General features: G+C 36.0%; 2 protein-coding genes and 1 pseudogene across 7 annotated transcripts; 2 read left to right on the forward strand and 1 right to left on the reverse strand.

Annotated features, from left to right (window-relative positions):
- Window positions 1-600: 600 nt before the first annotated feature.
- Window positions 601-8,860, forward strand: LOC140987629 (uncharacterized). 4 transcript variants are annotated; one of them, XM_073456212.1, is made up of 20 exons: window positions 601-959; window positions 1,036-1,124; window positions 1,279-1,391; window positions 1,486-1,537; window positions 1,691-1,779; window positions 2,923-2,989; window positions 3,095-3,157; window positions 3,396-3,566; window positions 3,769-3,862; window positions 3,933-4,012; window positions 4,139-4,214; window positions 4,462-4,505; window positions 4,617-4,684; window positions 5,209-5,294; window positions 5,387-5,544; window positions 5,650-6,955; window positions 7,058-7,332; window positions 7,758-7,991; window positions 8,072-8,228; window positions 8,335-8,860. In XM_073456212.1, the coding sequence occupies exons 1-20, from the start codon at window positions 848-850 to the stop codon at window positions 8,622-8,624; spliced, it is 3,624 nt and encodes a 1,207-aa protein (XP_073312313.1). In that variant the 5' UTR covers window positions 601-847; the 3' UTR covers window positions 8,625-8,860. The 4 variants fall into 4 exon arrangements, with proteins under 4 accessions (XP_073312313.1, XP_073312312.1, XP_073312314.1 ...); XM_073456211.1 differs by having other exon boundaries at window positions 612-959; window positions 7,046-7,332; XM_073456213.1 differs by lacking the exons at window positions 601-959; window positions 1,036-1,124 and having other exon boundaries at window positions 1,324-1,391; window positions 1,698-1,779; window positions 7,046-7,332.
- Window positions 8,861-10,090: 1,230 nt separating this feature from the next.
- Window positions 10,091-11,648, reverse strand: LOC140988501 (protein CHLORORESPIRATORY REDUCTION 41, chloroplastic-like; annotated as a pseudogene).
- On the forward strand, window positions 11,556-13,597 carry LOC140987209 (protein translation factor SUI1 homolog). 3 transcript variants are annotated; one of them, XM_073455630.1, is made up of 5 exons: window positions 11,556-11,624; window positions 12,411-12,492; window positions 12,703-12,908; window positions 12,988-13,041; window positions 13,307-13,597. In XM_073455630.1, the coding sequence occupies exons 2-5, from the start codon at window positions 12,459-12,461 to the stop codon at window positions 13,349-13,351; spliced, it is 339 nt and encodes a 112-aa protein (XP_073311731.1). In that variant the 5' UTR covers window positions 11,556-11,624; window positions 12,411-12,458; the 3' UTR covers window positions 13,352-13,597. The 3 variants fall into 3 exon arrangements, with proteins under 3 accessions (XP_073311731.1, XP_073311730.1, XP_073311732.1); XM_073455629.1 differs by lacking the exon at window positions 11,556-11,624 and adding an exon at window positions 11,631-11,740; XM_073455631.1 differs by lacking the exon at window positions 11,556-11,624 and adding an exon at window positions 11,771-12,175.
- The last annotated feature ends 434 nt before the right edge of the window (window positions 13,598-14,031 follow it).

Consider the following 14,031-nt stretch of genomic DNA (forward strand, 5'->3'; position numbering starts at 1 on the left):
ATTTGTAAATTTATTATAATAAATAAATTTAATAGATTTTTCTATATATTTCATAAATAATATGCAAAATCAATAAATCAAATATCAAAACTATTATTTTTTTCATCTAAAAGATTACTCATGAACTTACCAACGAACATGTTCACGAGCTAACGAGCCGAATACTGTAAAGTTTGAGTTTGGTTTGTTTATCTTAATGAGCCTCATTAAACGAGCTCAAACGAGCTTTTATCGAATCGAGCTTCAAATAGCTCACAAACGATTTGGTTCGTTTACATCTTTATAAATGATAAAAGTTTTTATTTTGATAATGAATTTTCAATTTAATTACATGCTATTCTTCATTGCCATCTTGCATTCGATTACATATCTCAGCACCATGACAAGAAGCGCAATTTATTTAATAAAAATAAACCGACAATATACGCCTCTTTCGAACTGACCCGTTGAATCCCTAGATCTGAGATATTATTGTCTACATCCAAATTAACTTGCACCTTTTTCTTTACACCAATCATCTGCGGAGTTCGTTTCTGCATAAGAAAATGATTGCACGCGAGGCCGAAAGTTTTCTAGACCTGTCCCATAGAATCTCGTGCACGTGACAGAAGTTTCCATTACACTCCAATAAACTACAAACCCATATCGCACGTGCCAATCAAATCAGAATGTTCATCACCTGAATCTCTAGCTATAGGCCGACTCCCGCCTCTTGCTACCATTTGCTGGTTTCTTTGACCCCAGCGAGCATCGCTGCCGTAATCGCCTCAGAGACTTCGAATTTCTGGGGGGTGGGCCAAGGCTAAAGGGTTATTGGGCTGGTGGATCTGTTCGATTATCGATTGAGATGGAATCGATATTGGCCAGAGCTTTGGAATATACTCTTAAGTATTGGCTGAAGTCATTCAGCAGAGATCAGTTCAAATTGCAGGGGCGTGCTGTGCAGCTATCTAATTTAGGTAAATTCGCTGCCGTTGGTTGTAAGATTTGATTTTGATGTCGAGGATTCGGTTGATTTGGGTGTGTTTGTTGCAGACATAAATGGAGATGCATTGCATGCCAGTATAGGATTGCCGCCCGCGCTGAATGTCACCACCGCCAAAGTTGGAAAATTGGAGATTATTGTCAGTAACTTATTGGCTTAATTAATTATTTAATGAAATTACTGAATCGATGTTCCACTAAAAATTTGAGCATTGCCACGTGGGGCGATTCAACTGTAAGCACTATAATATAGTGTTGATTATTGGTGAATAACATGGTAATTTGATGTTGAAGCTGCCTTCGGTGAGCAATGTACAAATAGAACCGATTGTGGTACAAATTGACAGGCTTGACCTGGTTTTGGTGGAAAACGAGGATGACATAGATTCATCCAGGGGCTCAAGCAGGTACCTGATAGGATTAAGAAACGTCGTTTTGGTTATTCATTTGTTTTTAGTGGGATAGCATAGCTTCACATTGTAATTTCGGATCTTCATGCAGTGCGTCATCCATCAGTGCTGCGAGGGGTAGTGGATATGGATTTGCTGATAAGGTTAATTTCTACATTATGTTGAATGGTTATATACTTTTGCTTTACCATGTTCTGATTAATTGATATAGGTGTTGCTCGTGCATTGCCTTGTTCTTAAGAACTTCAAACAGTTTTATGCTATTGGCCATATGTTTTATCTTGTATGTTTGTCAGATTGCAGATGGAATGACTCTGGAAGTGCGGACTGTGAATCTTTTACTCGAAACTCATGGTGGTGCTCGACAGAGAGGGGGAGCAACTTGGTAAAACTATCGCCACTTTTCTAATAAGCTAATCTTTTAATTCTTCAGTGGGGAGCAAGCTGTTGAATAATAGTTAAATCTACTAAAAAACTGCATCAAACAGATGTTCTCTCATTCATATTTTGGACGAGATATTAATGCTTCATGTGGACCTGCTTCCTATTCAAAAAGCAAATGTGTTTTTGTGGGAATCACTATACTGATGATCTTCGACCTGTTTAATTTCAGAGTGTAGTGCTAAACCTTGTTTGAGTTCTGTTGAAATTCAGGCAGGGAATACACAATGTGAGAAATTAGAAAAGAAAGTTTTGAACGATATATGTTTCATTTGTTATTATATTCTATCACAAACCAGCTCTATTCAATTTCCAGTTTTGTATCTTACTGTATTTCTTTCAGAAGTGTGGTGTTAAGAATATATTTCTTAGGTTTGAGTTGATTGGTATTATTTACTGTACAATATGCATCTATTAAGATTAATGGCGGGGTTTAGGAAACATCCTAGTCCGAGTGCTAAATTAGTTTATAGGTTTATATCTCAATTTTATCAAATTGGCCTTTTAGGGCAGGAAAAATCATTCTCTTTCTTTAATAGCTATAGGTTTAGTATATCCTTGATATATCTTTTGACACATTTTATTCATTGTCAGTAAATATCTTCCAGGGGAAACCAAATGGATGATGCTATAAGATTGGAAAAACCACACTATATCTTCATAGTTAGGTCGAAAAGGGATTCTATCATAGTTGCATTTAGTGAAGACTTATGCATCAGCCCTACCAGGCAGGGATTCTATCAGCCCTACCAGGCAGGGATTCTATCATAGTCGCATATAGTGAAGACTTATGCATCAGCCCTACCAGGCTACCCACCTGGAGTCTCACAAAACAAAAGAGAATCCTTTTTCACTCATCTTAATATACTACTGTTGAATTTCTATTTTAGCAACGCCGTTAATTTGAATAAAGATTGAAAGTAACTGAACATTTAGTCATCATAGACTTGAGTAATTTTCCTGATTTAAGAGGCTAGAAAACGTCAAGAGTTTAGGGTGAAGACCGATAAAAATCTGGGTGATAAATGGTTGCACAAACCATTTTTTTAGCACTTTTGTTTCCTAATGCTTTCTATCAATCTAATAGGGCATCTCCCATGGCTTCAATCACCATTCGCAATCTTCTTCTATATACAACAAATGAACACTGGGAGGTGATGATCTAAACTTCCTCTAGAGTTCTACTTTTATACATGTTGCTTTAGGTGCATTTGTATCTGAAATAACTCTTTTAATCATTCAAACATCTTCTCTATCAGGTCGTAAATCTTAAGGAGACACGAGACTTTTCAAGTGACAAGAAATTCATCTATGTATTCAAAGTAAGCATGCCCATTTATGTATTTCGTTTTTGTTGTTCATTGTATGCGCATTTAAAAACATGTAACACTAAGTAAACAGAGTGCACACTTTTTTTTGCCTATTTTCAACCTTTTGCCTTAATTGCTTATCTCATAAGCTATTGCCCACACTGATAAAAGATCTGTCTCTATTTTGAAACATCATGGTCATTTACATGTTATAATATGTGAGAAATAATTTTCTATTTTTGATGCACAGAAACTTGAATGGGGACATTTATCTATTGATCTCCTGCCTCATCCAGATATGTTCTCGGACGCAAAATTTTCTAACTCCATAGACGAGTCCAATAGGAAGGATGAAGATGGTGCAAAACGAGTATTCTTTGGTGGAGAGCGATTTATCGAGGGCATCTCAGGAGAGGCCCATGTATGCAGATTTAAACATTTCAGTTGATTTCGAAGGAATTCACCTTTTACCAGAAATGAGATTTTGATGTTGAATTTATCATATAGAAAACACTATTATATTCTTTTTGCGGTCACATATGATATACATGTTGGCATTGCAGTGAGCAGAATTATGCTTTCCAAGAATAATCTCATTTTCTGTGCTTAATGGCTGTTGTCAGATTACAATACAAAGGACGGAACTCAATAGCCCACTAGGGCTTGAAGTCCAACTGCATATTACAGAAGCAGTCTGCCCTTCCTTAAGCGAACCAGGCAAGTGTTGGAGTTTTATGTTCTTTTTGTGCATCCTGAAACTATCTTTTATGTAACTGAGCTTGAACAGGGTTACGAGCTCTTCTCCGTTTCTTTACTGGACTTTATGTTTGTTTAAATAGAGGAGACGTGGATCCAAGTGCACAACAAGTATGAATTTTTTTCCCCCACTTGTTCTTTTTTTGAGATTTTTTTTTTGATAAAATAACATATTGATGACACTGTGGGGGATCAACCATGTTGAGATTTTAAGCTGTATATCCTCTCTCTTGGCAGCGTTCTGCGGAAGCAGCTGGACGTTCTGTGGTCTCGATGGTTGTGGATCACATATTTCTATGCATAAAAGACGCTGGTTAGTTTTCTACCATGCAAAGCATACCTTTGCAATTTTTTTCTTGTGGTTCTCCTTCCAAATGAAGCACCAAGTGGTTGCCGCTCTCCACCAGTTGGTTCAACTCAAAAGTTTTGAATTACATAGCAATTCAACCCCCATGTATTAATCGGGCCACTGGCAGGGGCAGAGTGTCTCCTGACTTTCCTTTTGGTCCAAAGACATTTATGTTTCAAGTCTTGGTCTAACAAGTTTGTTTGTCTTACAGAGTTCCAGCTAGAACTTTTGATGCAGTCACTGTTTTTTTCTCGGGTATTGTCTTGTGGAATTTGAAAGCTGTGTTCAAATGGGAAAAAAGTTACTTTCTTCTGTTAGAATTTACTTGCTTGGACAAAATACTGAAGGCTTTATTTCTTCTCGCAGGCAAGTGTTTCTGACGGAGAAAATGCCAAGTACTTGACTCGAGTTATGATTGGTGGTTTGTTTTTGAGGTTAGTTGAACCTATGTCTCATAGGTCGGGTGCCACGGATGTGTGATGAAACTTCTGATAAAGTTTATAGATCACAAACCACAATGACATGCTCAGTCAGAAAAAATTTTAATAAAAGAAGAAACAGCCTTGATTCTGTGTCAAGTAAATAATTGACACTGTTATTGAACTCCCATGCTATTACGTGTCATCTGATTAGAACCTAAAGCAATCATCTAAATTGCTGACATGCAATCCAATCAATCTAAGCCCACATGCTTTTAGTGCTTTGTTCAACTTCAAAACAAAGTAGGTTTTATTTACTTCATGAAGTAATTTTCTCAAGTATTGGTTATTTGAACTCATCAATTATCAATGGTTTATTGGGAAAACAATTTATTATATTTGTGGCAAGAGAGGCTTTCTGAATGAGATTTTGTACGGAAGTCTATTCACTTTTATTGCATCATATCATTTTTATATTCATGGCATCTATAATGTTATTCGTACTATTGACTTCTTATATATGGTTAAATAAAATGCAGGGACACTTTTGCTCGGCCTTCATGCACCTTAGTACAACCGTCCATGGAAACTACTTCAGTTGATGCGTCACATATTCCAGACTTTGGTATACTATGATTTTCAAAATCGTTTTGGAATTTGACGTATGCTGTTTTTGTGTTTTTTGAAAGTGATTCCGTTCCTTCGCTGTCTGTGCAGGTAAGAACTTCTGTCCACCGATATATCCTTTGGGAGACCAACCGTGGCAATTGAATTGTAGAGTGCCTCTGATAAGCCTCCACTGTCTACAGCTCTTGCCCTCCCCAAATCCTCCGATATTTGCTTCAAGAACCGTTATTGACTGTCAGCCACTTATTGTAAGTATCTATCTTGCCCTTTCTTTTCATTCATGTATATTTCAACTTTCAGAATTTGTTTATTCTAATCTCAATTTAATTCTTACCTCTCACCCATATAATCAGATCCATCTTCAGGAAGAATCCTGTCTTAGGATATTGTCATTTTTGGCTGATGGAATTGTTGTTAATCGTGGAGCTGTGCTGCCAGATTGTTCAATTAAATCCCTTGCATTTAATCTTAAATGTTTAGACATTACGGTCCCACTGGAAATAAGAAACCCAGAGTACTCCTCTAGAATTTGTGACACATCTTTTGGGAGTTCATTTACTGGTGCAAGGCTTCATATTCAAGATCTGATGCTTTCCGAGTCACCTTCCCTTAAACTGAGGTTACTGAACCTTGAGAGAGATCCGGCATGCTTTTGTCTTTGGAAAGGTCAACCAGTTGATGCCAGCCAGAGGAAATTGGCTGCTTCAGCTTCTTTGATTTGTTTGGCTTTGGAGACTGACAACAGCTCAATTGGAAGTGACAACTCTCTTCTGGAGTCTCCGGATTTATGGAGATGCCTTGAGATGAAAGATGTTTGTCTTGAGGTAGCTATGGTGTCTGCAGATGGAAGCCCTTTAATAAATGTCCCACCTCCAGGAGGGGTTGTTAGATTAGGGGTTGCGTGTCAACAATATTCGTCAAACTCTTCAGTAGAGGAACTATTTTTCGTTCTAGATCTCTACACATATCTTGGTAGGGTTTGCGAAAGGATAGCTCTGGTAGGGAAAAAACAAAAGTCAAATGGAATAAGAAGTGACTCTTTGGGTGGAACTGTGTTGGAGAAGGTTCCTGGTGATAGTGCTGTATCTCTAGCTGTTGAGGAACTTCAGTTAAGATTTTTGGAATCTTCTTCTGATATTCCCGTTAAACCTTTAGTTTGTTTTATGGGAGAAAATCTATCCATCAAAGTCGGTCATAGAACATTGGGTGGTGCTAGAGCAATAACATCTACCCTACTGTGGGATAGAGTCAAGGTGGAATGTGCAGGCACTGTGGATAACTTGAGACATGAGAATGGCTCCAATTTAACCTCAGATTTTATTCATCTCGATGAAAATGAATACCATAAGTTACGAGCTGTCTTTTGGGTTCAAAAGAGTACCTCACCTTTTCTGGATATAAACATGGTCCATGTGATTCCATATAGTGCTCAAGATATCGAGTGCCATTCTTTGAATATCTCTGCTTGTGTTGCTGGTGTCCGTCTTGGTGGAGGAATGAATTATACTGAATCTTTGCTTCATAGGTTCGGAATTCTTGGGCCAGATGGTGGACCAGGTGAGGATCTTACTACAGGGCTAGAGAAATTATCCACTGGACCACTGTCAAAGCTTTTCAAAACATCACCTCTTATAATGGATGGGCTTGGAGAGAGTATAAGTAAGTCACTAAGTCAATATTACGTATCAACTTGTTTTTCCTCTGCTATTCATCTTCGAATTGATTTCTTTTTATTTGGTTTATGTTTAGATTCTATTTCAGAAGATGGAAATAACAGTAGCCTTCTTCAGTTGGGTGTACCTGATGATTTGGACTTATCGATACAGTTGAAAGATTGGTTGTTTGCGCTTGAAGATTCACAGGAGATGAGCAATTGGAGGTCTTTCAGTGATTCTGAAAATTCTTTCAGAGAAGAAAGGAGCTGGCATGCAACATTTCAGAGTTTGCATGCCAAAGGAAAAAGCTGTCCAAAGCACGTAGTAGTTGGAAATGGAAAACCAAGTGTAATGCATAAACATCCAATCGAGTCAATCACTGTGAGCACCTTTTCCTTTGCTTAGGGCTATCTGTGTTGACATTTAAATGTTTTTTATATATATATTGTATTTAAGATCTCGATAGCGAATCTATCCTGATTCCTAGAGGCTTGTGTATTCTTCTTGGTGATATTGAGATACTTTGTTGTGGGTCAACATGCTTGTTCATGGATCCTGTTATGACTGCAAATCAATCATATCTTCATAGTTGTAAATGGCTGTTGGATTTTGTAGGGAAAAACCCTTTTTTAATTCAAAAAATATTTGACGGTGTTGGGTTTTTTCAGATACATACATCTATTGCTTCGGCCTCGGTGTTAAGGGTTTATCTTTGTTTAGCCAAAAAATGAACCCAACTGTTGGAAATCTCTTTACCAAATTTGCATCACAAGTCATCTCAGGTACCACGTTAAAAATATTTACAGGTTGGCATGGAAGGCTTGCAGATCTTAAAGCCCGTGGCTTTGGAAGGGATCGTGTTGAATGGGATTCCTGAAAAAGGTGTCTTGCCGAATTGTTTAACTGAAACAGAGAAGCCAAATTATGGCAACCATGGCGTCAATGTGGAAGTTGAATTGATGGCTTCTGAAGATGGCGATGGTGCTGAGTCAATGGCCAATTGGATGGTGGAAAGCTTGAAATTCTCAGTGAAAGAACCGGTAAAGAGAATTTAAATTTGTTGTGTTATATCATTTTTTTGTAACTGAAATTAATATGGTGAAACTATTCCACTTCCTAGATTGAGGCCGTAGTGACAAAGGATGAGCTGCAACACTTGGTTATCCTGTGCAAGTCTGAGGTTGATTCTATGGGTAGAATAGCTGCTGGAGTCTTGCGTATTCTCAAATTAGAAGGATCCATAGGCTCGGCAGCTATCAGCCAACTAAGTAACTTGGGTAATGTAGTCAACATAGCTGAAACTCTAAACCAGTTCTGGGCCATTTTCTTTTACAGCGCCTGCGTAGTCAAGGTTCCTGATTTTCTTTTTTCCGCGACATGCAGGAAGCAAGAATTTTGATCGGATTTTTACTCCTGAGAAGTTGAGCAGAGGCTGTAGCCCCAGCAATTTTGGGCTCAGTTCGTCCTGTAATTTCATCCAAGGAAGTGGTGGTTCTGGCTTGGATTCGACAATGGCTTCTCTTGAGGATTCACAATCAAAATGTGCTGCTCTTGCTGCCGAATTAATAAGTAGGTCGGATTCCTCCGCTGAATACATTGATAATATTAAGGAACTAAATCAGAATCTTGAAAGAATGCAGAAATTACTCGAGCAATTAAGAACTCAGCTTTAGTTATTTTGTACGTATAATATACATATTGGGACGAAGCATCCCTTGGCAATTCTTTATTGTACATAGTACACATGCAGATGCACATGCACATAGTGTTTGTAACATTTTGTGGCTAGGCGAGATTGTATTTACGAGGAAATTTTGAATTGCTAGTGATGATTGATTTAAGAAGTTTTGATCAGCAAATGTACGAATTCCAGTAATCATCGTTTACTATATTGACATTATTTCATGAACCAAGTCTGTCCAATGCAAACATTTTTATGCATTCTTGTTTATATTTGTGTTTGAATATGGAAAGGGCTATATATCACAATAGAGAATACAAATTTGACATTCATGATTCATGTAAAAATTTAAATAATTAAGAGCACGAATGAGAATTTTAGAGAATATTATGATTCGGATACAGCGGGCTACGAAATCCGGAACACAAATCATAGAAGTTCGGGCGATATTTTTAAAAATTAATTTTTCAAATAAAAACTTACGAACATTTAAANCCCATTGATCATATTCTCCAACTAGCATTTTTCACACACAACATGGATATAATATAAATTTATATATTTTAATTCATAGTTTGTTTTTACAATCTAAACTATATATATATATTATGGAAAGAAATAAAATATAACAATAAATGATATGGATTATTTTAAATTATTAATCTTTTAATGAATTTTAAATATTTTGAGGTATTTTAGATTTTTTTTAAAAAAAAAAAAAACCCTTGCCACGCCAAAATTAAAGTACTAGAAATCTAATTTCATATTTAAACTTGGAGATGCAACATCTTAAATTTTAACTTTAAAGTTGTGAACGCTTAAATCCAAGAACAAATAAATAGAAGATTTATAAACATCTTTACTATTATATAATGTCCAAACTCCTCAGAATAATATTAATGAATGTCAAAATTTACCACTACCAGTGCAAAAAATTTAAATATCACTAAAAAACTTCTCACATTCTTCTCCCAATATCTCATTATTCTAATCACTATCCCATTATCTTAACATAAAAGCAAATATAAATAAATTCAAATTTACAAAACAAATTTTAATTACAAATTTTTTTTTTAGTTTTATGCTTGATGCACTAGTTAAAATAAGCGTAGAGCTCTAACTAAATAGAAAAGTTATGAACATTGAATGTTTCATGGTTTATATATCAATCTCGTTATTATGAAAGATAAGTACAAAAAATCATAAACGAAATAGCTTGACAATAGGATAAAGCTGGACCAAATAAATTCATACAATTTTCAGTATTTGTATTAAATCATACGGTTGGCATTAGATTTCGTTTGTTTTTGTGTTGCATACTCGTTGGTAAAGCTTAGAATATCATCGTTTGAGAAATCTTTTCTTTTGCTACAGATGCATTCTGGTGATCTTCCATGCATGGAGATGCGAAACCAGGAGCTCGGTGGAGTTGCAGAAATTTTCTTTGATTGGATACATTCAAAAGGAATTGGCAACAAGAATTGCCTGTCTGCAGCGTGCCAGCTTGCCGCTTGGCCTGTTGAAGCTTCTCATTCAAGGTATCTTCCTTAACAGCCGTCTTTACCATCGCCAAATCTATCTCCATTAGCTTCAAAACCCAGCACAGTTCAGTCACCATTCGCTCCTCCACTTTCCCTTCATCCACCAGCACTTGTGCTCTTCTCTAGCTCTCTCTGCTACTATTTCTACAACTTTCACCAACAGCGCGGTGGAGCCATACTCTCTCTCCATCAGCTACTCCAACTTCTCCAGAAAGTCCATTATCACGTACCCTTTTGGCTTCTCCAGTGGAATAAGTTTGGTTCTCTTCCACCCTATCTCGAAGTTCGGAGGCTCGGGTTTCACCAGCCCGGCAGTTGATTTCCTGTCCCTTATTATCTCTGTTCTTCTACGCTTTTCGATGGGGGAACTGTTCTGCATTGGTGGTGGTTTCAGGGCCTGGATTTGGAAACTGATCAGACTCAGGAGTGGAGCTGGAGAAGGTTGTGAAATTTGTTGATGAAGGGTTCGAATTTGATGTGCAGTGGAGGGGAAATTGGTCAAGGCGTATGGGGCTGTAAGGATTTAGCTTGGGATGGACAATACTTTTCTTGGTTTCATTCCAAGGTCCACAGCTGGTTCGGAAAAAGGGCTTTTTTCATAAATAAAAAAAAATCATATCATATTAATATAGATAAAATGATAGATTTGTAACTTGTGATTAAGTAGTTTATAACTAAGGTATTGGGAAACCAAAATGTTATATTGACATCGAGTGATTTGATTGAATAAAGAATTAAAAAAATGAATTTCAAATGTTATCGTTGAATACTGTTAAAAATATTTAAATGAATTTATATTTCACTTGAATTTTATGCATCAAAACAAGCCAACTAATCATGGTATTTTCTATGGCAGATTCATACATGGATAACAACTATTAAAAATTAAATAATAATTATATTGCATTAAAAAGGTATGCAATGTGAGGTTCGGGATTGAAGATGGCGGGAGGTGATCATCGGTGTCATGTGGTTGCATGGACAATGAGCAGCTTCAGACATGCTTCTAGGCGAATGAAACATGAATGAACCGATCTCACATCAGAATGAGAGTGATTTCAAAACTGTTCAAGTATCAGATTGTGTAATTGAGAAATGCTTAAAATATTTGATATGTACTACTTATATCAAGAATGTGCATCTTCTTTTCGCTAACTCATAATATAAGAACTCCAAAATTAAGAATGTTTGACTTTGGACAATTCTGGAATGAGTGATCCTATGAAATTTCGCATTATTTATAGTATAATAATTAACTCGGAAATTAAAAAAAAAAAAGAAATGTAAAGCCCAATACTTTGATGTATTGGGTTACAGGGACTATTTTATTGTGCCCAAGCCCGGGAAACTCGCTCTAGATTACTGCCACGTTTGCTTTGATTTTAGGCTAAGCAGAATATAAAAACTCATTTATTATGCCTCTTCTCTGAAGCCCCAAATTTCCTGTTCAGGTGATCTCTCGATTCCATCTGCATCGCAATTTGGGATCGATCTTTTGTTTTAATTGCGATATGAATCGGAGATTGGATTCCTATTCAATTTTATTATGCACCTCGCATTAATTAAGGTGTATGTAAATGGATGAATTTTTTTTGTTCCGTGCTTCGATGTCCTTCGATCTGTTAAATTTATCATGCTCTAATCATTTTTGTTGTTGTTGTGGAGATTTTAGTTTGAATCTGTTCATACGAGTCACTTTATGCGTGCTTCTAAAATCCAGGACATGTTAACTAGTTTTATGCAGCAACTCTTCGTATATTTCTTGTTTTCTTGAAATCTAGGTTTCAGCCTTGCGCTGCTGGCTCTTTGCCCCCGTAAATTTTACTTCTGTTTTAAGTTTCCTATTCTAATGAATTGTGTGCGTAAAAAATGGTTAAAAATTTCTGTACTAGTCTTTTGTTCAGGTTCTGAATGTGAGGGAGCTTATTGGAGTTCATGAATTTGTTTGTCTGCGTGGACAGTCTGATTCATTGCCAGTCTTGTTTTGTGCTGGCCAAAGAGGGCACTTTTTCACATCTCTCATTCGTGGATTCTGAAGGACTTCCTTAATTCCTCAATCTAGAAACTTCTCTAAAGCTAACAATCGCTTATTTATCTGCATAATTCACTCTGAAGCACGACGTCTAATGCTTACCCGACTTTCTTTTACTGATCTCAATTTCTATGTGGGATGATTTTGTTGACTAATTTGTGGTTCGTGTTTCTATCTTTAATTGGGTCCAATGATTTGAATCCAGTTTCAGGAAATTCTGTCAACTCGTTTATCAATACATCAACCAAGTTTCATGTCTGATTTTGACATCCAGACTCCTGCTTTTGGTATACTTCTACTACTCATTTGTTTTTGTTGAAGCTATTATAGTTCCTATGATGATTTGAAAAATGGAATTTAAGTTGATTGAGAAATAATAATGTTGGTAAATATTATTTAATAAAGAATGGGAAGTGATGTGATTTTCTATTGCTAGATTTAGAGAGATTAGAAATCCTTCCTTTTCGTATCTGACTTGATATTCTCCTAATGGCCAGACCCTTTTGCTGATGCAAATGCTGAGAATTCTGGTGCTGGGTCAAAGGACTACGTTCATGTTCGCGTACAGCAGCGGAATGGTCGGAAAAGCCTAACAACTGTGCAGGGTTTGAACAAAGAGTTCAGCTATAACAAAATCTTGAAGGATCTCAAGAAAGAGTTTTGCTGCAATGGAACTGTTGTTCAGGACCCAGAACTAGGCCAGGTTTTGTTTATTCTAATTTTCTTTCTTTTACTTCACTCTAGCCCTTTCATTCTATTCAAAAGAGGTTTTCCCTATGAAGGTTATTCAACTCCAAGGTGATCAGCGGAAGAACGTTTCTTCCTTTCTTATTCAGGTGATTGATTACTCGTAGTTTATTCATCATATTATCTGCTAGCATGAAAATGTGCTAGTCAAAATCATAATTTTAATTTATCAAAACTGAGTTAGGAGACAGACATTAATAATTAGGCAATTGTAGAGTGTCTGAGAAAGCACTCTACTCCTTCATGTGTAGCAAAACAAATTATTTGATGCATAAGACTATTTACTGTATCTCTGAACCTCTGAAGCTTGTATGTCAATGATCTTATCTTTCTAATCTTCGATCTTATGAACAGGCTGGGATCGTGAAAAAGGAGCATATCAAAATTCATGGTTTTTGAGTTCCAGCCTTTGCCTTTTTGCTCTGGACGTTGGATACTGTGTCGGAGCTGAAGATGATATGTGCAGATACTTTAAATTCAGTTGTGTGCCAGTGATCTTTTAAAAAATTTATTTATTACTACGTTTTAAGTTCTTTTAGTTTCCCTATGTCACGCGCGATGTTGACGGCACTTTTCTCTGTGTTTATGTGGCTTTATTATCGGTATCCATTGTATGGATTAACTCAGTCTTTTATTTTTGATAAAGCATCTACAGCATTTATGGTTGAATTTGTAGGCTTCCACTCATTCATAGGTAAACATTAAATGTCATTTTAATCACAAAATCTATTTTGATACAAATTTTATTTTAAAACATTATGATTTTTTCATTAAATACAAAATCTACCTTCGACTCATTTAATTCAAATCTTACACAAAAAAAGAATATTTTCGAAATATTTTTTTTATTTTTCATATGTTAATTACTATATTTTATTTAATATATATTTAATTATGAATAATGTTTATATTATATAATCAATATTATATTATTACTAAATTTATAATAAAAAACAAAAAAAAACAAATTTAATAATAAAAAGCAAATTTATAATAAAAAAATGAAAATGTCTGCGCCAAAATAGCGCAGCCTCCATTGGAAGATAATGGGCTGCACCAAAACTGCAGCATTAGAGATG

Source organism: Primulina huaijiensis, chromosome 11, assembly GCF_012295235.1.
Source record: "Primulina huaijiensis isolate GDHJ02 chromosome 11, ASM1229523v2, whole genome shotgun sequence".
Classification (NCBI taxonomy): domain Eukaryota; kingdom Viridiplantae; phylum Streptophyta; class Magnoliopsida; order Lamiales; family Gesneriaceae; genus Primulina; species Primulina huaijiensis.

Bases quoted from the DNA above. Each gene is read 5' to 3' on its own strand.
- LOC140987629 (XM_073456211.1), top strand. From the start codon at position 848: ATGGAATCGATATTGGCCAGAGCTTTGGAATATACTCTTAAGTATTGG. The intron at 1,125-1,278 runs GTCAGTAACTTA...TTGATGTTGAAG, and splicing joins TTGGAAAATTGGAGATTATT to CTGCCTTCGGTGAGCAATGT. The intron at 6,956-7,045 runs GTAAGTCACTAA...GTTTATGTTTAG, and splicing joins TGGGCTTGGAGAGAGTATAA to ATTCTATTTCAGAAGATGGA.
- LOC140987209 (XM_073455629.1), top strand. From the start codon at position 11,720: ATGCACCTCGCATTAATTAAG. The intron at 11,741-12,410 runs GTGTATGTAAAT...ATTTGAATCCAG, and splicing joins TGCACCTCGCATTAATTAAG to TTTCAGGAAATTCTGTCAAC. The intron at 13,042-13,306 runs GTGATTGATTAC...TCTTATGAACAG, and splicing joins TTTCTTCCTTTCTTATTCAG to GCTGGGATCGTGAAAAAGGA.